Source organism: Dromiciops gliroides, chromosome 4 (assembly GCF_019393635.1).
Source record: "Dromiciops gliroides isolate mDroGli1 chromosome 4, mDroGli1.pri, whole genome shotgun sequence".
NCBI lineage: Eukaryota > Metazoa > Chordata > Mammalia > Microbiotheria > Microbiotheriidae > Dromiciops > Dromiciops gliroides.
The window spans coordinates 313,885,674-313,913,458 of record NC_057864.1 but is presented as its reverse complement, the minus strand read 5'-3'; the positions used below and the strand labels follow the sequence as shown (position 1 = coordinate 313,913,458).

The following is a 27,785-nucleotide window of genomic DNA, read 5'->3' as shown; positions in this document are numbered from 1 at the left end:
TAATTGTATTCTCTGTCTGTGTGTAGAGAGAGAAGAGAGAGCATGCCAGCACCAAATTAGCCTTTTTTTTTCCTTTTTAGTGAGGCAGTTGGGGTTAAGTGACTTGCCCAAGGTCACACAGCTAGTAAGTGTTAAGTGTCTGAGGCCAGATTTGAACTCAGGTCTTCCTGACTCCAGGGCCGGTGCTCTATCCACTGTGCCACCTAGCTGCCCCCACCAAATTTGCTTTTAAGAATAACCCTGTGAAGTAGATGCTGTTTTATCCCCATTTAACAGGTGAGGAAATTGAGGCTGAGACATTAAATGATTTTTCCAGTGTAGTCACAAAGCTTATGAGTCTGAGGTGGGATTCTAACCCATAGTCTTCCTGATTACAATCTCCTTTTCTACAAAGTCAAGGCTGCTTCTCAAAGATTTGTCCTAGTTCATTTAAGTAGTTGGTTTCTTTAGCTTCAAGGAAGTAAGAACCAGGGGCAGCTAGGTGGCACAGTGGATAGAGCACTAGCCCTGGAGTCAGGAGGACCTGAGTTCAAATTCGGCCTCAGACATTTAACACTAGCTGTGTGACCCTAGGCAAGTCACTTAACCCCAATTGCCTCTCACACACACACAAAAGAAAGAACCATCCAGAAGTCTGATTTAGTGGAATATTCAATAATAATTGGCATTTGTATAATGCCTTTATGTTGACAAAAAGCTTCCCTCACAGCATTGTGAAGGAGGTAAAGCAGTCATCCTCATTTTATAGATGAGAAAACTGAAGCCTAGAAAAGTTAGGTGATTTGCCAATGGTTAAATACCTATTCAATGGCAGAACTAGGATTTGAATCCAGATCTCATTCCGTATACATGCTCTTTCTGTCTTATTACATCGCCTCCATGAATTTAAGTTTCTTTGACTCAGCAGCTGGACAATGATGTAAACTCATGATTATTGAGGCGAACATGTTTAGTGGTTTCCTGGAGGGTGTTTTTTTCATGGCAAAATAATTTTTAAAATCTCTTATCTAGGCCCAATGAGTACCTTATCTATGAATTGTCCTTCCTCAAACAAATCACAGACCCCACGGGATTAAGAAGGGACTTGGAGAGATCATATTTCAAGTAGGACCATTCCAAACAAGTGAGAATTTTCTGTTTAAAATTAAAAGCCCCAGAGGAGGAGATTCTATAATCTCTCATGGCAGACGCAGTCAAGAAATTGTTCTCCAGTCTCCCAAGGGCTGGCTATAAAGAATAATTCTTATGTGATGCCCTGTTGAGCTGAATAAACCCTTTCCCTGGCCTGTAGTCAGAAGAAATGGATAGTCTAGATATGATTTCAGCTCTTCCAGCCCCATTAAAGATCAGGGCCAAACGTTCTTAACTCCTAATGAATCTCATTTGCTGCTATGGAGAATGACAGAGGCAGATTTGTCATAGAGTAATTTGAATAACTTTAAAGATCCTGACATCATTTCAACTAGAGCTAATAATAATAGCTAACCGTTAAATATTTCTTTAGGGTTTGCAAAGCCCTTTCTGTTTTCTCATTTGATCCTGGCAACCAGTCTGAGGTAGGTTTTATTTTTACCAGACAGACTGAGGGAGGTTAAATGACTTGCCCAGGGCCATTCAGCTAAGTATCTAAGGTAAGGATTCAAACTTGGGCCTAACAAACTTTTTATGTAGTACTTTTATCAATTGCCCTACCTGGTTGCATGCAAAAACCCCATACCATGGTCCCTCCAGGAGCATTGCTATCTGAATTAAAATGTCTTCATCTTAATAATACTGTTTAGCTTATTATTAGAAACCACCTTCTCAGGGCAGCTAGGTGGTACAATGGATAAAGCACTAGCCCTGGATTCAGGAGGACCTGAGTTCAAATCCAGCCGTGGACACTTGACACTAGCTGTGTGACTCTGGGCAAGTCACTTAACCCTCATTGCCCTGCCAAAAAAAAAGAAAAGAAAGAAAAAGAAACTACTTTCTCTTAGAGGAGAATGCTTACCCTTATAAGATAAGTGAATTCTTCCAGGACATGGTTTTTCTCCTAAGACCAAAAATATGATGAATGAATAGCTCATTTCTTAGCCCCTGAAATTTCCTAGGTCCCTGTTGTTTGTAGAGCCAAAGAGATCACTAAACCCTTGCCAAAGCACCCATTGCTAAGTGTTCCTGGCATACCTAAAGGTCCAGTTAATTTGGGAGATAGCGTCCTCTTCACATGCCTTGGGGAGGAGTAGCTGTTTGTCTCAACCTGTCATGAGGCTTGTGGCTAACACAGTGTCTCCTCTTGACTGGGGTAAAGGGCAGGGGATTGTCCAGTGACATTCTAGCAGCCCTTCTCTCTAGGCCTGCAGAGTTTCCATCACCGTTGGTTTCTCTCTTTATGCCTGCATGTTTTATTTTCTGTGTAAACACTGAAGGTAGACCCATCATCATCTACTTTACTTCCTTGATTCCTTCCTTTGTTCCTCCAATACCCTGAATAATACCCTATCGCTTAAAAAAAAAAAAAAAAAAAGGATTTCTTTTGACATAAGAACCTAGAGGTAGAGCAGGTCACTAAATTGGTTTCTTGAAATTAAAAATTAAAAAGGGCAGCTAGGTGGCGCAGTGGATAAAGTACTGGCCTTGGTTTCAGGAGGACCTGAGTTCAAATCCAGCCTCCGACACTTAATACTTACTAGCTGTGTGACCCTAGGCAAGTCACTTAACCCCAATTGCCTCACCCCCCCCCAAAAAAAAGAAACAAAGACATTAAAACAGGTGATCTGCTCAGGGCTTAGAAAGGTATCCATGAAGTCTAGCAACATGGATGGTGTCAATAGCCGTCTTCCTTGCCACCCCAGTTTTCTTAGTGAGTTTTTCTATGATGACTCGTCCTTGTGTGTGTTATTTGCCTCTTAAATATCAGGTGTACTAAAAAACAAAATTTTAGGGCCTGATGGCAGTAGGTATAGTAGTTCCCAATATGTGTTGAAGAAAAAAGGGGGCTGGAGAGGTCACTTCTTACTTTCCACCATCATTTGCATTACTTTTGCTACCCTGGTGGTTGGATTGGGCAAAGGTGATAACCCTTTTCATGACTAAGCAGTTTATCTTTGAAAAGTAGTTTACCTCTGGCTAGAGCTTCAGGGTTAGCCAGGTGTTGAGTGGATAGACTGCTGGGTCTGGAATAAAGAAGACTCATCTTCTTGAGTTAAAATCTAGCCACAGATACTAACTCGGTGACCCTGGGCAAGTCACTTAACCCTGTTTGCCTCAGTTTCCTCATCTGTAAAATGGCCTGGAGAAGGAAATGGCAAACTATTCCAATATCTTTGCTAAGAAAACCCCAAATGGGGTCATGAAGAGTTGGGACATGATTGAAATGACTGGATCACAAAAACAAATTACTCCTTTTCATTTCCAGATGATGACCCTCCCTTGGTTTTTGGTCTCCTCATCGGTAAAATGAGGACTAGCTGACCATGAAGTAACTTTCAAGCTGTGTTTCTAATATCATACTTCCCCTAAAGTCATGGATACGTTGCAGTACAAACAGTGTCAGCTCTGGTTCATGTTTTTGTGTTGTAAGAGCCTTCTGATTTACTTCATATCCCTCATATTCCTCCCATCCCCCACGTGTGAAGGGAGTTTCCACACTGGGAGTTCTCCTGATGAAATTACAGATCATTTGAGTATTCATTTCTGATACTTGGACTTAAAATCAAGTGCTGTTTCTGCCACCAACCTGTTTGGGGATGTTTGTGATACAGTTTTTCTGCTTTACATTGCCATAAATAGGGGCTTGGCAAACTGTGCTCCATGGGGCTGAATCTAGCCGCTGCCTGTTTTTGTACAGTCCATGAGCTAAGAATGGTTTTTACATGTTAAAATAAAATTGTGTTGTATGTGAAAATCATTCTTAGCTTGTGGGCCTTAGAAAAACAGGCAGATCATATGAAAATAGGAGACTGACCACATCACAGGCCCTAGTTTGCCAACCCTTGCCTTAAGTAATAGAATTATTTATTGAGTTTTAGAATTGGGATGGGAGGGTGGAGCCAAGATGGTGGAGGAAAGACATTAAACACTCAGAGTTCCTGACACAATTACCCCCCAAACATCAATGAAAGAACCCCTGGAGCAGCAAAAGCCACAAAAAGACGGGCTGAGAGTTTTAGAATTGGAAGAGACTCCAGCAGCCACCTAGTCCAACCCATTGCTGCAAAAGAACCTCATTACAGCATGCCTACCAAGTTATTCAGCCTTTGCTGGGGCAGCAAGGTGTCTCAGTGGACAGAGTATTGGGCCTGGAGTCAGGAAGACCTAAGTTTAAATACAGCTTCTGATACGTACTAGCTGTGTGAACCTAGGCGCTTATCCCTGCTTGCCTCAGTTTCCTCATCTGTAAAATGGAGATAATAGCACTTGCAATGTTATTGTGAGGATCGAGTTGAGATAGTAATTATAAGACTCTTAACACAGTGCCTGGCATATAGTGAGCAATATATAAATGGTAGCGTAGTAGTAGTAGTAGTAGTAGTAGTAGTAGTAGTAGTAGTAGTAGTAGTAGTAATGGGGAATTGGATTAGACAGACCTTTTTTTAACAGAAAATAATCAGGTTTAGTTTTCACATTACTTACAGATAAGAATAAACATACAGCTTCTAAAGGTTTGCTTGTGGGTGGTGGTGGTGGTGGTGTTTTGTTCCTTAAAGTCTAAATCATCCCTTTTGTAAATTCTATTTTAAAAGGAAAATTGGAAATTTAAGGAAGACATTTTAACATCTCCCTATTACTAGTGGTAAAGAATAAAAAAGTCACCTGTTTCAAGTGAGATCCTATCCAACACATCTTGTTAGGTAGTAGATGAAGCTTATTTCCTATAAATGAGCATTGGTTTCTTTATGATCATAACTATTAAAATAGAGCTTTGGGATAAGAAACAAAGTGGCCAAAAGGGCAACATTTCTATTATTTTAAACCAGTGCTTAGTCAGACACTCATTTTAGTGGGGGTTTTTTCCTCTTGCTAATTCATCACAATCACAGGATTGCCAAATTTTTTTAAAAAACTGCAGAGAAAATATCCTTACAGAATTATGTTTTCTCCAAAGCCTCATTGGGATTGTAAAGAGATGATTCTAATAACATGAACAGTGACTTCTACCTAAATGAAGGATATGTTACCCAGCATGTGTCTCACCTTAGGGCTACCCTTGTCTTTGGTGGTTTACTTTTTAACTAGTTGGAGGCAGCTAGGTGGCGCAGTGGATAAGAGCACCAGCCCTGGATTCAGGAGGACCTGAGTTCAAATCCAGCCTCAGACACTTAACACTTACTAGCTGTGTGACCCTGGGCAAGTCACTTAACCCCACCTGCCTCACCAATAAATAAATACATTACTTTTTAACTAGTTGGCTTCCTGATGCCACTCCAGGTGGTGATTTTATTCATAATGTGGTTTTTGGCTTTGGCCATTTTATAAATGGTGACTCTGCTGCATATTTAAGATTTTCTGAGGGAGCAGACAAGGCATATGTTTTGAGATAGGTCTGTTTAAAAAAAAAAAAGAAGAAGCATCTACTATGTGTAACATATGATAGTTTCTGGGAATATAAAGGAAGGCAAAAGATAATCCCTGCCCTGGAGGAGTGCAGTATGTTTCAGAGCACTGATTCACTTTTTTTGTGTTATGATGTCTTCCTTCTTATGGATTGATTTAGTAACATTCTGTCTCTGTCTCTATCTCTCCCCGCCCCCACAAGGTTCTACAGAGGACCATATATTTGTACTTAGAAGGGACCCTAGTGGTCACCTAATCTAATACCTTTTTTTTGCAAATGAGGAAATTGATGCTGGGAGTAGTAAAGTGACTTGTACAAGGTCACTTAGGCAGAATTTGAAACCAGGTCCTTTGATTTCAACGCCAGTGTTTTGGGTTTTTTTTCCTATTCCATGATACTTTCTTAGCTTTAAAAAAGATGAAAGTGAATTAAAATTAACTTGAGACAGTTTTGTGAGTTTTATAGTAGTACTACAGATACTTCAGGTGTTACAAAAACAATACTAGAAATCATTAGTCTAGTCTGTAGCTGACATTCTTTTCTTCCTTGGTTCAAAACTAAAATCTGTTGTGTCTAAAGCACAGTATGTGCCCCTTATTTTTAAGCTTTCACAAGAGTGGGGTAGTGGATGGAAGAGACAGTTTTTCTTTTGATCTTTTGTATCTTTTTTTTTTTTTTTACCTTATGGTGAAGAGGCTACTGTGAATAAGTTATGTGTATACATTGAAAAAGAAAAATGAACGTTGCTTTGTGTTTCAGAGCCCATAATGAAGTTAAATCTCCCATTTAAGTATATGGTATAGTTCCCACTAATTGCTCTCAATTTAATCAGAAAGTTAGAAAGATTCTTTAACTGCTTCCTTTGGATATCATATTTTTCTCTCTAAAATATTAAATCTGTAGGAGGAAACAAGGAATACATCTAATTCAAGTTAACTCTGTAGACAAGTGGTTCTATATTTTCATCACATTTCTTCTCCCTAATCCTTCCTATGATCTATATCTTTAATCTTCCTTTGAAATCCCAAACAGCTCCTTTCACATTCTGTTAAAAACTAAGAGGAAAAACATGAATGGGGAAGACCCAGAAAAAGAAGAAAGAATCCTATATCCAGAGCTTAAAAGGAAGGATCTTAGAAGTTATTTTACCTAAGGCTCAGAAAGGTCAAACAAGTAGTGATAGAGCCAGATTTGAAATCAGGTCCCATGACTGATATCATTACCCTTGCTATGGAAACACATTGAAGATAGCCCTCTCTGTTCATATAACCAGTAATTTCCAGTGACTCTCTCCGAACAGCTATGCAAGGGCCTCCTGCTCTGGTCTCTGTAATCACCGCAGAGTTTCTAAACCTCAGTTTGAGTCATACTGGTCTAAACCATACACATTTGCTTCCCTTTTGCCTTCTTGCCCTGGATAATAAAATTCATTTTGAGATCAGAAACGCCATGAGTCCATTTTTCCCATGAATCTTGAGAAAATATCTTGCTTTCTAAGGGGATATCATGAACTGGTTTTTCAAAATTAATAAAATGTGTGAAATAGGACCTGAAAAACTACACAGACTTCATTTAGCTAAGCTGCTTAGCTTAGTGACCTGTCTTTTTATTTTTTGTTTTTAAAATAAGATTTTATTTTTCCCAGTTACATGTAAAGACAATTTCAAACATTTGTTTTTTCTCTTAAATGATATTTTTTTCTATTACATGTAAAGGCAATTTTTAGCATTCACTTTTTATATAAAATTTTGAATTTCAATTTGATATTGGTTATATATGTATAATCATTAACATTCATTTTTCCCCAAATACATGTAAAGATAGTTTTCAGCATTCATTTTTTATGAGATTTTCAGTTCCAACTTTTTTCCCTCATCCCTTCCCTAAGATAACAAGCAGTTTGATGTAGGTTACATATGTGCAATCATTAACATTTACTTTTTTCTAATTACATGTAAAGATAGTTTCAGCATTCATTTTTACAAGATTTTTAGTTAGATTGTTCTCCCTCCGTCTCCCCCCTCCCTGAGACAGCAAGCAATGTGATATAGGTTACATATGTGCGATCATGTTAAACATATTTCCAAATTAGTCATGTGGTGAAAGAAGAAATAGGACAAAAAGGGAAAAAAAGGAAAAATAGTATGCTTCAATCTGAATTCAGACTCCATCAGTTTTTTCTTTAGAGCTAGATAGCATTTTTCATCATGAGTCTTTTGAAAATGCCTTGGATCATTGTATTGTTGAAAATAGCTAAGTCTCCCATAGATGATTGTTGCATAATGTTGCTGTTTGACATTCATTTTAAACAAATTTTGAGTTCTAAATTTTCTCTCTCCGTCCCTCATCTACCTCCCTGAGACAGTAAACAATTTCATACAGGTTATATGTGTTCAGGCATGCAAAACATATTGCCATATTAGTCATCAGTGCCCTGTCTCAACAGAATTTCCCTATTTAACACCCTGGGGATGTGGGCTGCCCTTCAGATCCTTTGATGTTGTTGAAACCTTCACAGGAATTCCTTTTATTTTCTTACTAGGATGATTATATGGAAGCCTTAGCCAGGTTACATCTCACTGTAACTCGAGCCTACAAGGTACATCCTGACATCAACTTTGAAGTGTTTATTCATAAAGTAGATGGCCTGTCTGATGACCACAAGATCGAGACCCAAAGAGATATTCATCAGAGGGCAAATGATGACCTGGCTGATGCCGGATTGGAGAAGATTCACCTCAGGTGAGAGAAAGCAGCATGGAGGGACAACCTGAAAAGAAGACAAGCAGCAAGTTTGGGGTTCAAAACCTCTATCGCTCCACCTGGTGGGCATTGTGCTTTTATATCAGGGAGTCTCTAGGCAGAAAAGATGGTTTTTGCAAATGTTCAGAATTGATGCCCGATGATTAAATGTAAGAATGAATCCTGATAGTCCATTGATAGTGAAATATGCCATTCCTGATAAATATATTAATAGATAAAACCATAGTCATTGGAGTTGAGTTCATAAAAGAGTTCAAATAGGAACCACTGCAACAAGAACCCAGCTTCCCCAGGGACTTTGGGTGCAACATGCTGGCATCATCCAATTAAAACCTTGGGTACGTTACTTAATATCTCCAGGACTCAGTTTCCTCATCCGTAAAATGAAAGGGTTAGACTAGATGGGCCTCTGAAGTCCCTGCCAGCTCTATAATTCTATGTATGTAAATCTGAAAGTACTCTATAAAGTGTCAGTTATTATTATTGTTATCATCATCACCACCACCATCATCATTTATTTGGCAAATTGGTAACAATAATGTTAGAAAGTGGCATAATATAATTCTTCTTACTGCTGGGCTTGGGATGGAGTTGTCCCAATCTGATAGTAGGTCTTTAGGATGCTGACTGGGATGGTCTCTGTGGCAGTACATTTTGCATGGTACCCATTTATAGCCACTTAATTAATTAATGAATAGGCATTTGTCAAGCACCTACTGTGTACCAAGCTTTTGAACTAAGTGCTTTACAACTATCACCTCATTTTATCCTCACTACTTAGTAAATAAAAATACTCAGAGCTTGTGCTTTTATTAATAATTTCTAGCATTTATATTGCTCTTTATGATTTGCAAAGCTGTTTACATATATTATCTCATTTGACCATCGCAACCACCTTCTGAGTTATCATTGTTTTGCCATTGAGGAAACTGATTCTGAGAGAGGTTAAGTAACTTGTCTATGGTCACCCAGGTAGCAAATGTCTGAAGCAGGAGATTTGAACCTTAAGAGTCTTCCTGACTCTCAAGTCCCATTGCTCTATCCTTAACGCCTCCTGGCTTTTATTGACACATTTTACAAAAAGAATCTCGGGGTTTTTACATGAAAGCCAGAGTTTTCTGGGGGCCTCTTGATTTTAAGTAGGGAAGGGTGGGGGGGAAGAATTGTGCATCTCTTGAAGAGCACATCCTGCAAGGATCAGGGGTATTTGTTTTTATGACACAAGCAGCATATTCCTCTTAAACAAGCGAAAAAGAAAACTATGATGCAACATTGTTTCCTCTTTCAGCTTTTATCTGACAAGCATATATGATCATTCTATATTTGAAGCTTTTAGCAAAGTGGTACAGAAACTGATTCCACAGCTCCCAACCCTGGAGAATTTACTAAACATCTTTATCTCAGTAAGTAAAACATATGCTGGAGACATTTGCCGAGTTTGAGAGTTGCTTCGTGAGATTAAAAAAAAAAATACTGACTTAAACTGTTACGTTCTGCCTCTGTGAACTGAAAATATTTCCCCATCTCTCAGTTGTTCCATAATTTGATATTTTGAGTTATCAGTACTGGAGGGATTGGGAAATATGTTTAGTTCATTGGAAAATTAATTAGCCTACATATTAGATTGGATCAATTAACATGTAGGCTTTTGAGGTTGACCTTGGTCAACAATGAATTAGATTTTGTCCCATTTTGATCACTGTTGGCCAGATTTTATGGCCAAAGTTGAAACCTTGATTATTGCAGCATAGTTGCAGTAGTAATCAAAGGGTCATTTTTCAATTAACAAATGTTAAGCATCTACTCTGTGCAAGCCATTCTATGGCCAGCGTTAGGTACTACTGCCGACCTTCAAAAGAGCAGCCAGTTGGGTAGAGAAGATATCCACATTGTCAATACCTCAGGGACCTGTGATTTTGTAAAATGCACATTTTAAAAACCCAGCAATACTGTACAAGGCAGCCTATGATAATTGCGAACTGGGTAGGAAGAATAAAAGTGGTTGTATGCTAGTCAGAGTTGCATTTATGTTAAACCTGAATCAAATTTCTTACCATGTACAATATTTTGTTAGGGAAGGGAATAAACTTTTATATAGGGCCTACTATGTGCCAGGCATTATACTAACCACTTTACAAATATTATTTCATTTGATTCTCATAACAACACTGTGAAGTAGGTGCTGTTATTATCCCCATTTTACAGATGATGAAACTGAGGAAGATAGAGGTTAAGTGACTTGTCCACAGTCATACAGCTAGTAAATGTCTGAGGGCCCAGATTTGATCTCAGGTCTTCCTGACTCAAGGCCCAGCTCTATCTACTGCACCACCCAGCTGCCTATAATATTGCTAATTGTCCATTTCTTCTTCACCATCACCATCATCATCACCACTGGTATTTATATAGTACTTTAAGGTTTACAAAGCACTTTACAAATATTATCTCATTTGATTCTCACAACAACCCTGGGAAGTAGGGGCTGATATTATCCCCATTTCACAAATGATGAAACTAAGGCAAACAAGTTAAATGACTTGTCCAGGATCACCCGGCTAGTGTCTAAAGCAAGATTTGAACTCATCTTCCTAACTGCAGGTTCAGTGCTCTATCTATCATAACATAAGTAACTACTTCTTCAAAGGTCAAGAAATTATCTTTGAATAGTTTTGTTAATCTATTATGGATATTTCTACTTATCTATTCCAATGTAACTCACTTATAAAAAGCCTGAAATTTAATTTCCACTATGTCAGTAACCAGTACAGTAATCCATCAGCCAGCTAGATACACCTTCACCCATTTCATTTATGTGTATTTACACTTAGTGTTCACATTTTGTGAGGCATGATATTACAGAATTGCATTGTTACTTGAAAACAAGGGTCACTTTAAGACAACATTTTTCCTTTGTTGCAGAATTCTGGAATTGAAAAGGCCTTTCTGTTTGATGTGGTCAGTAAAATCTATATTGCGACAGATAGTACCCCTGTGGATATGCAGACATATGAACTCTGCTGTGATATGATAGATGTGGTTATCGACATTTCTTGTATATATGGGTAAGTTGAGTGAATTGTTATTTGAACAAGGCCCTTCCCTCACATAACATTTTGTTTTCAGGTGTTATTTTATTTAAGGAATTTAGGGCAGGGGAAGGAGACAGGTATTTATATAGGACTAACTATGTACTAGGCATTGTGCTAAATGTTTTTTTGTTTTTTGTTTTTGGTTTTGTTTTGGTATTTTTTTTGGTGAGGCACTGAGGGCTAAGTGACTTGCCCTGCATCACACAGCTAGTAATTGTTAAGTGTCTGAGGTCAGATTTGAACTCAGGTCCTCCTGAATCCAGGGCTGGTGCCACTGCGCCACCTAGCTGCCCCAATAAGTGCTTTTATAAATGTAAAGAGGTAGTTTATTACAAGAACAGATGGGAGATAGAATATAATTTATGAAGAACACAGCCAGTAGGCCATTTTGGCTCAAATGAAGAGTCCGTGAAGGACAGTGATGTATAAGCATCCTGGAAAGTAGTAGGCTGAGGCTAGATTGTTAAAGTCTTTGAATGACAAACAGAAGTATTTAAATTTTATTGTAGAGGGAAAAGAGAAACACTGGAGTTTCCTGATATCTGTTTTGTTTTGTTTTTCATTAAATTTTAACTTCATGTTATTTTTGAATTTAACAAACACCAAATGAATTGAGCATTTTACATTGTAGAATAGGAGAGGATTGTTTTGTAGGAAACAAGATAGCGTTTACTTTTCTTTTTAAGCATATAATAAAGTCAGCCTGTACCTTTCAAAGCTGTCTTGCTTACCAGTGATTGCTTTTGGCCTGCCTTCTGTTCTTTCTGGCTCTGTCTCTGTTTCTTTGTCTCTCTTTGTCCTCTTACTTTTTCCTCCTTACTTTCTGTCTCTCTTTCTCCCTACTCTTCCTCTTTCTCTTCTCTCTGTCTCTTTTTCTCTTGATAGGGGAAGGGGAAACCAACCCTATAACAATCTCTTTCTCCATTCTACCTTCCTTTCTTTTAAAAAAATTTGTTTTTAATTAAAATTTTTTTTTGCGGGGTAGTGAGGGTTAAGTGACTTGCCCAGGGTCACACAGCTAGTAATTGTCAAGTGTCTGAAGTTGGATTTGAACGCAGGTCCTCCCAAATCCAGGACCAGTGCTTTATCCACTGCACCACCTAGCTGCTCCATCTCCTTTCTTTTCTTATTGGGGGGAAAAAAGAAAAGTGAAACTTCTATAAGAAATATATATAATTAAAACAAAACAAATTTTCACCTTGGCCATGTTCAAAAATGTATGTTGTATTCTTCACCTTGAGTCCATCACCTTTCTGTCAGGTGGTATGCAGCATGTTTCTTTATTGTTGCTCTGGAGTTATGATTGGTTATTTCACTGATCAGAATTGCTTAGTCTTCAGAGTTGTTTTTCTTTACAATGTTGTTATATAAATTGTTCTGGTTTTGCTTACTTCACTCCATCAGTTCATATTAGGCTTCCAAGATTTCCCTCATGTTGTCCCTTTTGTCAATTCTTATTGACATAATAGTACTCTATTACATCAATATACTATAATTGGTTCATCTATTCCCCAATTGATGGGCATCCCCAATAATATTAATTTATCACTTCTGTGGAGGATAGCTTGGAGAAAGGAGGAACTCTAAACAAGGAGACCGATTTGGAGGCTAGAGGTAATGACCACCTGAGCTGGGGTAGTGACATTTTGAACTGAGAAGAAGGGAAAGATTTTAAAGGTTGTGGAGGTGTTAGAGGTTATGGAGGTGGAATCTATAGGACTTGGCAACTTGAACATGAGGGCTCAGAGAGAGAGGGAAGATAGGTACAAAAATGATGATGCCCTCAGTAGATATAGAGATGTTAGAAAGAGGGTACGGAGGAAAAAGGTAGGGGTTTGGGAGAAAAGATCATGAATTCTGCAAATTTTTCCTGTTATCACTTTAAACAAGCTCATTCATATGGAGTCAAAATAGGAAATTTTTAGTTTTTCAATTTTAGTCGGTTTTTATTGTTGTTTTTTTGTTTTTAAATTACCAGCATTTCCCCCTGCATAACTCCCTCTACCCCTTCCCAATAAAACATCCTTTATAACAAGTAAGAAAAAGAGGAAAAGAAGGAAAAAACACTAGCAAAATGTATATATATATATATATATATATATATATATATATATATCCAAAGTTTTATATTAAATGTAATGTTCCACACCTATGGACCTCCATCTCCACAAAGTAGGGGAAAGGGGACATATTTCTTTTAGACATGGCTTTTTGTCATTTACTTCCTTGGAGTATATGTCCAAAAAAACCTGGGTGAAAGTATACAGACATTTTGGTCCATTTATTTGCATAATTCCAAATTGCTTTCCAGAAAGGTTGTACCAACTAGTGCTCCACCAACAATGCATTAAGGGCATGTCTTTCTACTACCCTTTCAGTATGAATTAATCCCCTTTTTTGTCATGTTTGCCAGTCTACTAGTGTAAGGTGAGACCTCAGGGTTGTTTTGATTTGTATTTCTATTAGTGTTCATGATATGGAACATTTTTTTCACATAATTGTTGATAGGTTGGACTTCTTCTTTGGAGAAAACCAAGTCAACAAATTTATTAAGCAACCACTTTGTTTCAGATCCTGTATAAGTACTAGGGACCAAAAAAAAAAAAAAAAGATGGGTTAAAAAAAAAAGACCTTCAGGGTTCTTGCCCTCAAGTACTAACAATATAATGAAATGTTTGTTCATATCCTTTGGCCACATGTATCAGAGGATGACTTTTGCTCTTATGTATTTGATAGTTGTCTGTATATCTTGGCTAAGATATTTTTTCAGGTATTTGATGCAATTTTCCCCCCATTTCAACTATTTTTCTTAGGCTAGATGCATTGATTTTATTCATGCAAAATCTTTCCATTTTCATGTAGTTGAAATGATCTACTTTACCTTTTGTAATTGACTCTACCCCACGTTTGCTTAAGAAGAATACACTTTGGGGGCAGCTAGGTGGTGCAGTGGATGGAGCACTGGCCTTGGATTCAGGAGTACCTGAGTTCAAATCCAGCCTCAGACACTTGACACTTAACTAGGTGTGTGACCCTGGGCAAGTCACTTAACCCTCATTGCCCAGAGAAGAAGAAGAGGAGGAGGAGGAGGAGGAGGAGAAGGAGAAGGAGAAGGAGAAGGAGAAGGAGAAGGAGAAGAAGAAGAAGAAGAAGGAGGAGGAGGAGGAGGAGGAGGAGGAGGAGGAGGAGGAGGAGGAGGAGGAGGAGAAGGAGGAGGAGAAGGAGAAGGAGAAGGAGAAGGAGAAGAAGAAGAAGAAGAAGAAGAAGAAGAAGAAGAAGAAGAAGAAGAAGAAGAAGAAGAAGAAGAAGAAGAAGAAGAAGAAGAAGAAGAAGAAGAAGAAGAAGAAGAAGAAGAAGAAGAAGAAGAAGAAGAAGAAGAAGAAGAAGAAGAAGAAGAAGAAGAAGAAGAAGAAGAAGAAGAAGAAGAAGAAGAAGAAGAAGAAGAAGAAGAAGAAGAAGAAGAAGAATACACTTTGGGGCAGCTAGGTGGTGCAGTAGATAGAGCACCAGCCCTGGATTCAGGAGAACCTGAGTTCAAATCCGACTTCAGACACTTGACACTTATTAGCTGTGTGACCCTGGGCAAGTCACTTAACTCCAATTGCCTCACCAAAAAGAAAAAAAAGAAGAAGAAACTTTCTATCTATGAAAAGTTGTGAAAGATAAGTGATTTGCTTCCCTTCTGATTGTCAGTGGTATGATCTTTACTATTTTGAATTTTTGTGGCATGTGGTCTAAAATGTTGATATAAGCTTAATTTCTATGAAATTCCTTTCTATTTTTCCTAGTAGTTTTTATAAAATAGGGAGTCCTTTCTTCTTTTTTTTTCTTTTTTCTTTTTTTTTTAAGAGGTGGTTTGGGTTAAGTGACTTGCCCAGGGTCAAACAGTTAGTATCTGAGAATAGATTTCAACTCAGATTCTTCTGGCACCAGGGTTGGTGCTCTATCTATACACCACCCAGCTGAGAGAGTAAGGCTGCTGATTTTGCTAAAAATTCACAAGGTTTCTTGGGGTTTACAGGTTAGATTTCTTTTTTAAGGATCACCCTTAAACTCAAATCACTCTGGCTTCCATTGGTTGGCCAACACTATGTGTCCGCCCAAACCTTATTTGGCCTCTAAATGTAGCTAAAGGTGAGTGTAAATAGCATTTGTTTCTATTTTGGCCAGAAATCCCGAGGGTCTTCCCCTCCCAGATTTACTTATTTATTCATTCATCCATCCATCCATCCATCCGTCCGTCCATCTATGCGTCCATCCATCCATCCATCCAGCTAGCTAGCTAGCTAGCTAAAAAAGGCCATTCTTTACCTAGCCTTAATCACTGAATGGGCATTTCCATAGGCAAACTGTGACTTGAGAAAAACCTTAGTTTAAAAAGGCCAAGATCTCCCACTTCATCTGGGGTCATCTCCAGTCATCTTGATCTATATCTTGCCACTGGATGCAGATGGCTCTGGAGGAAAGAGTAAGGCTGGCAACTTTGCACAGCCCTGCCTCTCTTAAATCCAATTTACTTGCAAGTCATGACATCATCTCCCCAATGTCATGGTCCTCTTCAAGAATGAAGAACAAACAACAGGAGTTTTTTCTAAAGTAATTTATACTTTGGGATTTATGGGACACTGAGTTATTGAATTGAATTATTTTTTTACTCTTCCTTGTCTAGTTTTTGACATATTTAAAAATCTGATATTAAATGATTTTGATGATTGCTGCTTAATAACATATTTTGATGTCTGGAAGTATTATTCCCCCTTTAGTCCTAACTTTTTTTCACAATTTCCTTGAAATTCTACATATTTTGTTTCTGTAAATGAATATTTTTTATTTGTCAGTACAAATTAAATATGTTTTTAATTTAAAAGGAAGGATGGCCAGGCATGGTGGTACACACACATTTTTTTTTAGGTTAAACATTTTATTAATATTTTTCTGTTCCAATCTCAATTCCTCCTTCCCTCCCTCCCCCATTCCCCGCACCACCCCCCACTTCCCGAGACGGCAAACAATCCGATATAGGTCACATATGTGATCATGCAAAACTTCATCATATTTGTCACTTAATGAAAGAATGTGAAAATAGCATGCTTCAGTCTGTTCCATAAATATCAGTTCTTTTTTTGGAGATGGATAATATGTTTCATCAATATCCTTTTGGAATCGTCTTGGATTATTGTATTGTTGAGAATAGTCAAGGAATTCACAGTTCTTCATTGAACAATATTGCTGTCTCTGTGTATAGTGTTCTCTTGGTTCTGCTTATTTCCCAATACATCATTTCATACATCTTTTTTTTTTTTTTTTGGTGGGGCAATGGGGGTTAAGTGACTTGCCCAGGGTCACACAACTAGTAAGTGTCAAGTGTCCGAGGCCGGATTTGAACTCAGGCACTCCTGAATCCAGGGCCGGTGCTTTATGCATTGCACCACCTAGCTGCCCCCAAACATGTCTTTTCAAGATTTTTTGAAATCATCCTGTTTGTCATCTCTTACTGCACAGTAATATTCTATTACCATCATATACCACAGTTTGTTTAGCCATTCCCCAATTGATGGGCATACCTTTGATTTCCAATTTTTATCCATCACAAAAAGAGCTGGTATAAATATTTTTGTACAAATAGGTCCTTTTCTCTTTTTGAGGATGTCTTTGGGATATAAACCAAGTAGTGGTATTGCTGGATCAAAGGGTATGCACAATTCTGTAGCTTTCTGGGCATAGTTCCAAATTGCTCCCCAGAATGGTTGAATCTTTTCATAACTCCACCAACAGTGGATTAACATCCCAGTTTTCCCAAAATCCCTCCAACAACCAATATTTTCTGTTCTTGTTATATTTGCCATTCTAATAGGTATGAGGTGATATCTCAGAGTTGTTTTAATTTGCATTTTTCTGATCAATAATGATCTAGGGCATGTTTTCGTTTTATTATTGATCACTCTGATTTCTTTGTCTGAAAACTGCCTGTTCAAATCCTTTGATCATTTATCAATTGGGGAATGACTCATATTTTTAAAAATTTGACACAGTTCTTTATATATTTGAGAAATGAGGCCTTTATCAGAGATATTTGTTTCAAAAATTCTTTCCCAGTTTTCTACTTGCCTTGTAATCTTGGTTACATTAGTTTTGTTTTTGCAAAAGCTTTTTAATTTTATATAATCAAAATTATATATTTTACATTTAATATTACTCTCTATATCTTCTTTGGTCCTAAATTCTTCTCCTGTCCATAAATCTGACAGATAGACAATTCCATATTCCTTTAATTTTCTTACGGTATCATCCTTTATTTGTAAATCATGTACCCATTTTTGCCAGGGGGGGTGGGGGCAGGGTTTAGCAATTGGAGTTAAGTGACTTGCCTGGGGTCACACAGCTAGTAAGTGTTAAGTGTCTGAGGCTGGATTTGAACTCAGGTCCTCCTGACTCCAGGGCCAGTGCTCTATCCACTGTGCCACCTAGCTGCCCCTGATGTACCCATTTTGAAATTATTTTAGTATATAGTGTGAGAAGTTGGTCTATACCTAATTTCTGCCATACTGTTTTCCAGTTTTCCCAGCAGTTTTTGTTAAATAATGAATTTTTGTTCCAAAAGCTTGGATCTTTGGGTTTATCATATACTAGATTACTACAGTCATTTACTATAATGTTGTTTCTATCCTATTCTACTGATCTACCTCTCTATTTCTTATCTGGTACCAGCTTGTTTTGCTAATTACCACTTTATAGTACAGTTTGAGATCTAGTACTGCTAGACCACCTTCTTTTGTATTTTTTCATTAATTCCCATGATATCCTTAAACTTCTGTTTTTCCAGATGAATTTTGTTGATATAGGAATGATGATCTTGATTCCTCTCCTGGCTCTGCTTCTGACTCTCTGTGGACTTCCTTACGACTCCACTACCTTCTTACCCTTCTCATCCTGGAATGTCCCTCTATTCTTGTTACTCATTTCTCTCATTGATGAGTTCCTCCTGGAACATCCATTTTGAGGCAAACCATCCTTCATTGTTACTATCCCAACTTCCTTTTCTCTTTTCTTTCTCCTCTCCCCCTTCCCCTCACCTCACGTCTTCAGTTCCCTTTTATATGTTATCTTCCCCATTAGAACATAAGCTCTTTGCTTGTATTTTTATTCCCAGTGCTTAGCACAGTACTTGGCACATAGTAAATATTGAATAAATATTAATTGCCTTGACTCAGGAGAGTCTACAGCTGGATAGACAGATCTGGACACATCTGTATAGAGATGAAAACTGAAGTTGCTGTGTGTGTGTGTGTGTGTGTGTGTGTGTGTGTGAAATAGGTAGTATTTTGACTCTGCTTTGCTTGACTTATCATGGTAACTCATGATAGGGAAGTGGTGATTCCTTTGTATCTCATAACTCTCTGAGGTTCCTCTTCAAACTTAGATCTTATTCTCTCTCAAATCACTAATGATGTCAAAGGTTTATAAATGTTTCCTTAAAAAATTCCACCGGGCCTCTTTGTTCCTCTTGCAAGTCTTCCTTTCTCCCCCCCCCCCCCCCCCCAGACATTGGTCTTTTGCTTCTGCCCTAAGTTTCCTTGAGGCAGCAATCCTTGTATATAGTGCATTCTGCAGTATCCCATTCCGACCTGCAACCAACCAGCACATATGAATTAGGTTGTTGGTTTTTTGTTTTTTTTTAATAGGGCAGTGAAGGTTAAGTGACTTTCCCAGGGTCACACAGCTAGTAAGCGTCGAGTGTTTGAGGCCAAATTTGAACTCAGGTACTCCTAAATCCAGGGCCAGTGCTTTATCCACTGCACCACCTAGCTGCCCCTTGAATTAGTTTTTTTGAAGAAAGTGTTCCATAAATCTTAAAATGCTATACAAATGTGAGCCATTTGTATCAATTCTCCCCCATAATGATTAAGTCCAGGTTAAGGAAGATATCAAGAAATACTACAAATAAATAAATTTAGGTAGTAAAGACAAACTGTTAAATCAGTGCAGGCAAAACCATGTCCATGTTTTATGAGGTCCTATCGCATTTGATTAACCTTAGCTCCTGTTTGGTTCTGATGAACTGAAGATACTAACCAAAACATGAGTGATCAAAGTAAGAGGAAGTGGTGGGACCAAGGAATCATTCTTCTACGTTGAGCTGAGGTTGCATGGCAACATCATCTGACTTTGGTGCGAGTTTCATTTCAGTAGAAACTGGCCATATTGTGACTTTTTAAAAGTTGTGGTAGACGGGCATTTCTGTTAGCTGAGCAACAGAATGTAAAGATCTGAATGTGAGAATAGATTCATGTTGCAATCAAATGAAATTGAAAACAAAATTAATCTGCTGCAGGTGCAATTAATTGCATGATGGTCACTATGTTTAATGGCAGTTAAGCAAACTTGCTAAACAGGTCATGGGTTCTGTAATTAGCACTTTTCTTACAGAGCAATTTGGGGAAAGGAGGAACTGAATTAAGCTCTTAAACCCTTGGATTGATCATTAAGTTGACGGAATGAAGACATCTCTTCTTTTTTTATCAGGGGTTTCTCACCACCTCAGATGTTAAGAAAACTGAGGGCCATAAACTCTTCTTTCACTTCAATACTCTTGGGATCAGCCTTATCGAAGGTAGAAACAACTGTTCCCTTACAGTAATTTAGTTTTGTTTGCTCAGATTGCTTTTTTTTTTTTTTTTTTTTTTTTTTTTTTTTTTTTTAGTGAGGCAATTGGGGCCAAGTGACTTGCCCAGGGTCACACAGCTAGTAAGTGTTAAGTGTCTGAGGCCGGATTTGAACTCAGGTACTCCCGACTCCACGGCCGGCGCTCTATCCACTGCGCCACCTAGCTGCCCCCAGATTGCTTTTTAAAAAATTATTATGGGTGGCAGCTGGGTGGCGCAGTGGATAAAGCACCAGCCCTGGATTCAGGAGGACCTGAGTTCAAATCCAGCCTCAGACACTTGACATTTACTAGCTGTGTGACCCTGGGCAAGTCACTTAACCCTCATTGCCCTGAAAATAAAAACAAAACAAAAAAATTATTATGCTGGACTTGATAGACATTTACAAACATGAAATGTCCATATACAAATAACAGAAAAAGAGAATTAGGAGAGGATTCCTACATAGGATCATAGATATAGAGCTCAAAGGGAACTTAGAGGACATATAGTTTGACCCTCCTTATTTTACATATTAGGAAACAGACCCACAGAAGTTAAATTACTTGCCCAGGGTCACATAGCTAGTAAGTGCCTGAGGTGGGATTTGAACCCAAATCATGAACTTGAACCAAAGAACTGGAATTAAAGGAATTGAGAACTCAAAATGAAGGAGAAGATGGATTCAAGGAGTAGGAAGAGAAGGCCTCAAGAATAAAGACCCAAGGAAGAAGAAGAGAAATTGAAAGACTCATGGAGGAGAAAAAGATGAAGGGAAAGACCTCAACATGTGAAAATACAAAGTGAAAAAGAATCTGAAGAGGTGGGACTCAGTGCTGATCTGTGTCAGGAGATTGAAGAAAAGAAAAATGTGATAGAGGAGAAAAGGAAGAACCACTGGAAACGTGGAGATAGGAAAGAAATGTAAGAATTTTCCTGAAGAGAAAGAAGCAAGCTAGACACTCAGAAGAGGAAATCCGATTACCCTCAAAGGAATGATATTGTGGATCCTCAGGTGTTATAAGGTGAAGGCTACTCTCCAGTCAAGGGTAGTGATGTAGCTATTTGTTGATTGGCTTCCTGGGGCATGAATGTATCTAAGATAGGACCAAAAAACAAACAATCAAACCCAAACCTTCCTAGGACTTATGAGACTGGATGACTACTACCATATGTGGTAATATCATCAAAAGGAATCTAGAAAGCATTGCTAAAGGTTATGAAATCTTGGGTGAGAAATTGAAGACTTTAGGGACACAGGTGGTGCGTTCATCACTTCTGTTTACTGAATTCAAGGGAATCAGGAGTGAGAAATGATTAGTACTTTGGTTAAGAAGATGGTGTTAAGAATGAGATTCAGATTTCTCAACTGTGGTTTAAAATATAGGAGTGACAGGCTCCTGACCAAAGACCAAATACATTAAACAAAGTCTAGAAAAAATTCAATTGCTTGAAGACTTAAAAATATCAAAGAGTCTTTAAAGTAAAAAGGAAAGAAGAGGAACAAAACCACATATGTAGATCTACCAAGCTAAATTCCATCGAAAGTAGCTGTGGTGTAGAGGGGAAAAAAATAAGATACTTAGAAATTCATAGAACTCAAAATCCAAGATAGGAGCCAGTAATACAGTCCACCTTGGATATCCGCACAAAAATGCATGAGATATGTATAACAAGCAAGATAAACCAAAGATCCTAATGCAAGGAGACAAATTTGATAGGTATCACTGAGACTTGGTGGGATGATACTATACACAAGGATATGGTTCCAGTAGGATATGCTTTATATCAAGATGGGCAAAAGGAGGGGCAAAATGTCATTTTGTAATAATAAATTATACTTAGATGAGGAAATCCAAGAAGCTGATGGAGGGAAGCATGATGGAGAGCATTTGAGTGAAACTCAAAGGAGGTGGAAAAGGAGATATTGTGATTAGAGCATATTATTCCAGTGATGTCAAACTCAAATAGAAATGAGGGGAACTAAACTGTAAACAAGGATCCCTGCAGGCATATACTGACATTATGTATGTTGTATTATATTTTAAAATTTTGTTGAAGATTTATATAATTACATTTTGTTTGTTTTGGGGGATTTTTGTGGGGCAGTGAGGGTTAAGTGACTTGCCCAGGGTCACACAGCTAGTGTCAAGTGTCTAAGGCCGGATTTGAACTCAGGTTCTCCTGAATCTAGGGCCAGTGCTTTATCCACTGTGCCACCTAGATGCCCCTCTAATTACATTTTAATCTGGCTCATGCAGTACATATTTGACACCTCTACTATAGACCACCTTAACAGAAAGAAGAAAAAGATGAAATCAAGAAACAGATAATGAGCCTAGAGCCATGATCCGAAACATTGTCTGCCTGTAAGCAGGACTGCTAATAACTTTAATATTATAATCCTAGGTGACTGGAAGGACAGAGAAATAGGGAAATTAGAAAGATTAGGTGTGGGGGGGATGAGTTCTATTTTGGAGTTATTGAGCTTGATATACATATGGATAAGCAGTTGGAGATTTCTAGTAGGTAATGGGACTTGGAGCTCAGGAGAAAGAAAAGAACTCGATAATTAGATTTGATAGTGTTCCACAAAGAGATGATAGTTGAAGTCATGGAAAATGATGAAAGCACAGAAAGAGAGCCCAGGACAGAGCCCAGATACCTACATAAAGAGAGCAGGGCATTGATGATGATCTAGCAAAAGAGACTGAGAAAGCAGCAGCTAGGTGGTGCAGTGGATAAAGCACTGGCCCTGGATTCAGGAGGACCAGAGCTCAAATCCAGCCTCAGACACTCGACACTTAACTAGCTGTGTGACCCTGGGCAAGTCACTTAACCCTCATTGCCCCACAGAGAGAGACAGAGACAGAGACTGAGAAAGGCCAGTAGGACAGGTAGGAGGAGAACCAAGAGAAATCAGTATCTTAACCTAGGGAAGAGAGAATCTATAGGAACATGTGATCCACATTGCCAGATGCTACAGACAGGTTAAGAAGGATGAAGACATGGATAGAGCACCAGCTCTGGAGTCAGGAGGACCTGAGTTCAAATCCGGCCTCAGACACTTAACACTTACTAGCTGTGTGACCCGGGGCAAGTCACTTAACCCCAATTGCCTCACTTAAAAAAAAAAAAAAAAGAAGGATGAAGACAGAAAAGGCCATTATTTTTTTTAATTAATAAAGTATTTTATTTTTTTTCTGTTACATGTAAAGATAGTTCTCAACCTTTGTTTATACAAGCTTTACAATTTCAGATTTTTCTCCCTCCCTCCCCTCCCTCCCCCCTCCCCTAGACAGCAGGTAATCTGATATAGGTTTTATATATATATGTATGTGTGTGTGTGTGTGTGTGTGTGTGTGTGTGTGTGTGTATATATATATACACATAATAACATTAATCCTATTTCTGCATTAGTCATGTTATAAGAGAAAAAAATCAGAGCAATGATGGAAAACCTCAAAATAGAAAAAAAACAACAGCATCAAAAACAAAAGAAATAGTATGGTTCATTTAGCATCTATACTCCGCAGTTCTTTTTTTTTTTTTCCTGGATTTGGAGATCCTCTTCCATCACGACTTCCCTGGAACTCTTCTATGCCATTGCATTGGTGAGAAGAATATAGTCCATCACAGTAGATCAACACTCAATGTTGATGTTACTGTGTACAATGTTCTTCTAGTTGTGCTCATCTCACTCATCATCAGCCCACGCAAGACCCTCCAGGTTTCTCTGAACTCCTCCTGCTCATCGTTTCTTATAGCACAATAGTATTCCATTGTATTCATATACCACAACTTGTCCAGCCATTCCCCAATGGATGGGCACCCCCTCAATTTCCAATTCCTTGCCACCACATAAAGAGCAGCTATAAATATTTTTGTACATGTGGGTCCCTTTCCCCCTTCCATGATCTCTTTGGGAAAAAGACCCAAAAGTGGTATTTCTGGGTCAAAGGGTATGCACAGTTTTATCGCCCTTTGGGCATAATTCCAAATTGCTCTCCAGAATGGTTGGATCAGTTCACAGCTCCACCAACAATGCATTAGTGTTCCAATTTTCCCACAGCTTCTCCAACATTTATTATTTTCCTTTTTTGTCATTTTAGCCAATCTGATAGGTGTCAGGTGGTGCCTCAGAGTTATTTTTATTTGCATCTCTAATCATTAGAGATTTAGAGCATTTTTTCATATGGGAATAGATAGCTTTGGTTTCTTCATCAGAAAACTGCCTGTTCATATCCTTTGACCATTTCTCAATTGGGGAATGACTTGGGTTCTTATAAATTTGATTTAGTTCCCTATATATTTTAGAGATGAGGCCTTTATCAGAAGTACTGGCCTCAAAAATTGTTTCCCAGCTCAGAAAAGGCCATTATTTTTAGCAATAGAGATTTGTAGGCACACTTGGAAAGAACAATTTCAAGTACATGGTAAGACCAAAAGCCAGACCTCAAGCAGTTGAGAGGGGAGTAGGAGAGGTGTGTGTGTGTGTGTGTGTATAGACTGTTACATAATGCATAGTGATTTGGCCTTTCAACCAAGAAGACTTGGGTTCAATCCTGCCTCAACTGGTATTAGTAAAGGGAGTCCCCTCATCTAGAGCAAGGTGCTTTTGGGGGGGGGTAATAAACATTTTTATTTGTAGTTTTGGGTTCTAATTTTTATTCCTCTTTCCCTCCCTCCCCTTGCTCCCCCCTTAGGCAGCAAACAATAAGATACAGGTTATACATGTATTTCTATATAAAACATTACCAGATTTGTCATTTTGTACAAGAAAACAAGATAAAAATGAAAGAAAGTGAAAAAATAGCATGCTTCAGTCTGTTCCATCAATATCAGTTCTTTCTTTGGATGTAGATAGTATGTTTCATCAATAGTCCTTTGGGACTGTTTTGGATTGTTGTATTGGTGAGAATAGTCAAGTCATTCACAATTCTTCATCAAACAATATTGCTGTCTCTGGGCACAGTGGTTCTGCTCACTTTACTATACATCATTTCATACATGTCTTTCCAGGCCTTTCTGAAGTCATCCTGCTTGTCATTTCTTATAGCACAATACTATTGAGCAAGGCTTATTAAACTTTTTCTACTCGTAACTCCTTCTTTCCCAAAAAATTTTTACAGGGCCTCGGGTATATAGGTATATAAAATAGGTATACATAACTTTTTGCTGTTGCCAAATTATTTGCAACCCCCACATTCAGTTACTCAACCCCATATGGGGTAGCAACCCATATTTTAAGAAGCTTTGATATAGAGGTCCTGGTCCTATCCTTTACTATGAAAAGAGAGTTATGGTTGATTTGGGGTTTTTTGGGATGGGGAAACCTAGATTTGTTTGTTGAGGCAAGGGGAAAAGGAACCAGTGGATAAGGAAGATTGAATAGAGAGAGAATTGAATGGATAGAGAAGGGATCATGGAAGGAAGAGGCAAATTCCTAGAAGTGACTTGGAGGGAATGGGATCAAGGGGCACAAGTAGAAAGGTTTGCCTTGGTGAGGAGAGGACTCCCTCTTCCTTAGAGATCAATTGAGATAATATGTGTAAAGTACTTTACAAATTATCATGGTACCCAGTACATAATAGACCCTATCTAAATTTTTCTTCTCCTTCCCTTCTCCTTTTCTCTTTCCCTTTAGAGATGGAAGCAAAGGAAGAGGTGAAAGATGATATGAAAGAGCTTTTCAGTATAGAATTGGGGAGTAGAGGGAGGTTGGAACAAATATAGAAAGTTAGAAGTATTACATTGTAATTTCTTCCCTTTCAGAGAGACTTCAATATGAATTTGGTAGCTTTTTCAAAGCAAAGGATTGATCATTTAAAGATCACTTCACCTAACAATACTTCTATATACAAGAGCATTTTTTTTTGGTTTATATGTTAGGTAATATAGAATTATTGTGTGTCATGATTTTCCTCCTTAAATATACCAGATTTTACTTATTAGCACCCTCTTTAAAAAGATAATTTATGGGGGTGGCTGGGTGGCGCAGTGGATAGAGCACCAGCCCTGGATTCAGGAGTTCCTGAGTTCAGATCCAGCCTCAGACACTTGACACTTGCTGGCTGTGTGACCCTGGGCAAGTCACTTAACCCCCATTGCCCCGCAAAAAAAAAAAAAAGATAATTTGAAAAATTATATAATCCCATTTCTTTGAAAATTCTTAATTCAGGCATTTCTCTAAATCACATTGATCCATATCCCTCTTCATTACACTGGATAATTGAGGTTCTACCATATTTGAATCATCTAAAGCTCAAAGTAAAAAAGTCAGAATTCTCACTAATTATAACATAATTATATACATTGGGACAGTGGTGTATTGTGAGACTGTTAAAAAGGCTCAGGACATGTGTCCATCAGACTTAGGGTAATAAAAATAGTGTTAGTCACCTATTAAAAAGCACTATGGGGGCAGCTAGGTGGCGCAGTGGATAAAGCACCAGCCCTGGATTCAGGAGGACCTGAGTTCAAATCCTGCCTCAGACACTTGGACAAGTACCTTAACCCTCATTGTCCCCCCCCCCAAAGCATTATGGTTAAATGTTATCTTTTGACATTTCACATCTTTTTGAGATTGCCCTAGTACTTTAGACCCCATTCATTTGAGGAAATCCTGATGATGGACACATTTGTACTTAGGAAACCTTTGGGGAATAATTTTATTCTTTTATTTAAAAGCTGTCATAATCTCAAAAGCAATTAGTATGTATGTACATGATTAAGAATTCTATCCCGGGGCAGCTAGGTGGCGCAGTGGATAGAGCACTGGCCCTGGAGTCAGGAGTACCTGAGTTCAAATCCGGCCTCAGACACTTAACACTTACTAGCTGTGTGACCCTGGGCAAGTCACTTAACCCCAATTGCCTCACTTAAAAAAAAAAAAAAGAATTCTATCCCAACATAATTTTATAGACCTATTTTGAACTGAGTTAGAGTTTCATTGTGAAGAGAGGTTAAAATAGTATTAAATCATATAATAAGCAAAATAAAACATAGAATATAGACAAATTCCTCATTTGATAATAAGATGAAGCAATTCTTTCAAATAAAAGAATGAAAAGATAATTTTAAAATAGATAAACAATAATGTTTGCTGTTTCCCAGTATATAAACATTCACTCTCAGAATGTCAAAAGACATTTAACTTCCTAAGTAGAAATATTGAGTATAAAGTTAGGTATATCTACTTTTTGACAGAGTATGCTGAATTGTTTCACTATTATTATACTTTTTTGTATTTTTTCACTGGATGAGAGTGAATAGAGGACTAGGTTAGAGTTGAGATGATTTGGATTCAAGTCCTTCCTCTGACACATACTAGTTGTGTGAGTCTAGGCAAATCTTTTAGCCTCTCAATGACGGGGGCAACTCTTAAAGAATTAAATGACATTAGTAGAGGGAGTTTCTTCTCAGGGAGTTCCTTAACAACAATAAAATAATAGGTCCTTTTTGGCCAGGGTATAACCTTGGGGTAGCTGTTAGGCTTGATACAAGAATCATCTTTTTAAACTGGACTTTCTCAGGAAAGTGTCAGATTTGGACTGGCATTTCATTAATATAATCAATCATCTTTCATGGGAGTAACATACCTAGAAAATGGCACAAAAGTAAAAAACATGACTATTAATATATTGAACCTATTGGAAATAAGGTTAGGTTCCTGCATCCACCAAAAACTGTAATCTTTGGCTAGAGATTGCTGAAAATACATTTTTCTGCATATAGTTCTTTGGGTTTTGT

At 38.1% G+C, this 27,785-nt stretch overlaps 1 protein-coding gene across 1 annotated transcript in view; it reads left to right on the top strand.

Annotated features, from left to right (window-relative positions):
• Positions 1–27,785, top strand: part of RRAGD (Ras related GTP binding D) — a 68,003-nt gene that overhangs the window by 28,891 nt on the left and 11,327 nt on the right. The window contains exons 3-5 of the mRNA XM_043962418.1: positions 8,082–8,281; positions 9,591–9,705; positions 11,222–11,364. Coding sequence (XP_043818353.1) covers positions 8,082–8,281; positions 9,591–9,705; positions 11,222–11,364 — 458 coding nt within the window. The remainder of the gene's footprint in view (positions 1–8,081; positions 8,282–9,590; positions 9,706–11,221; positions 11,365–27,785) is intronic.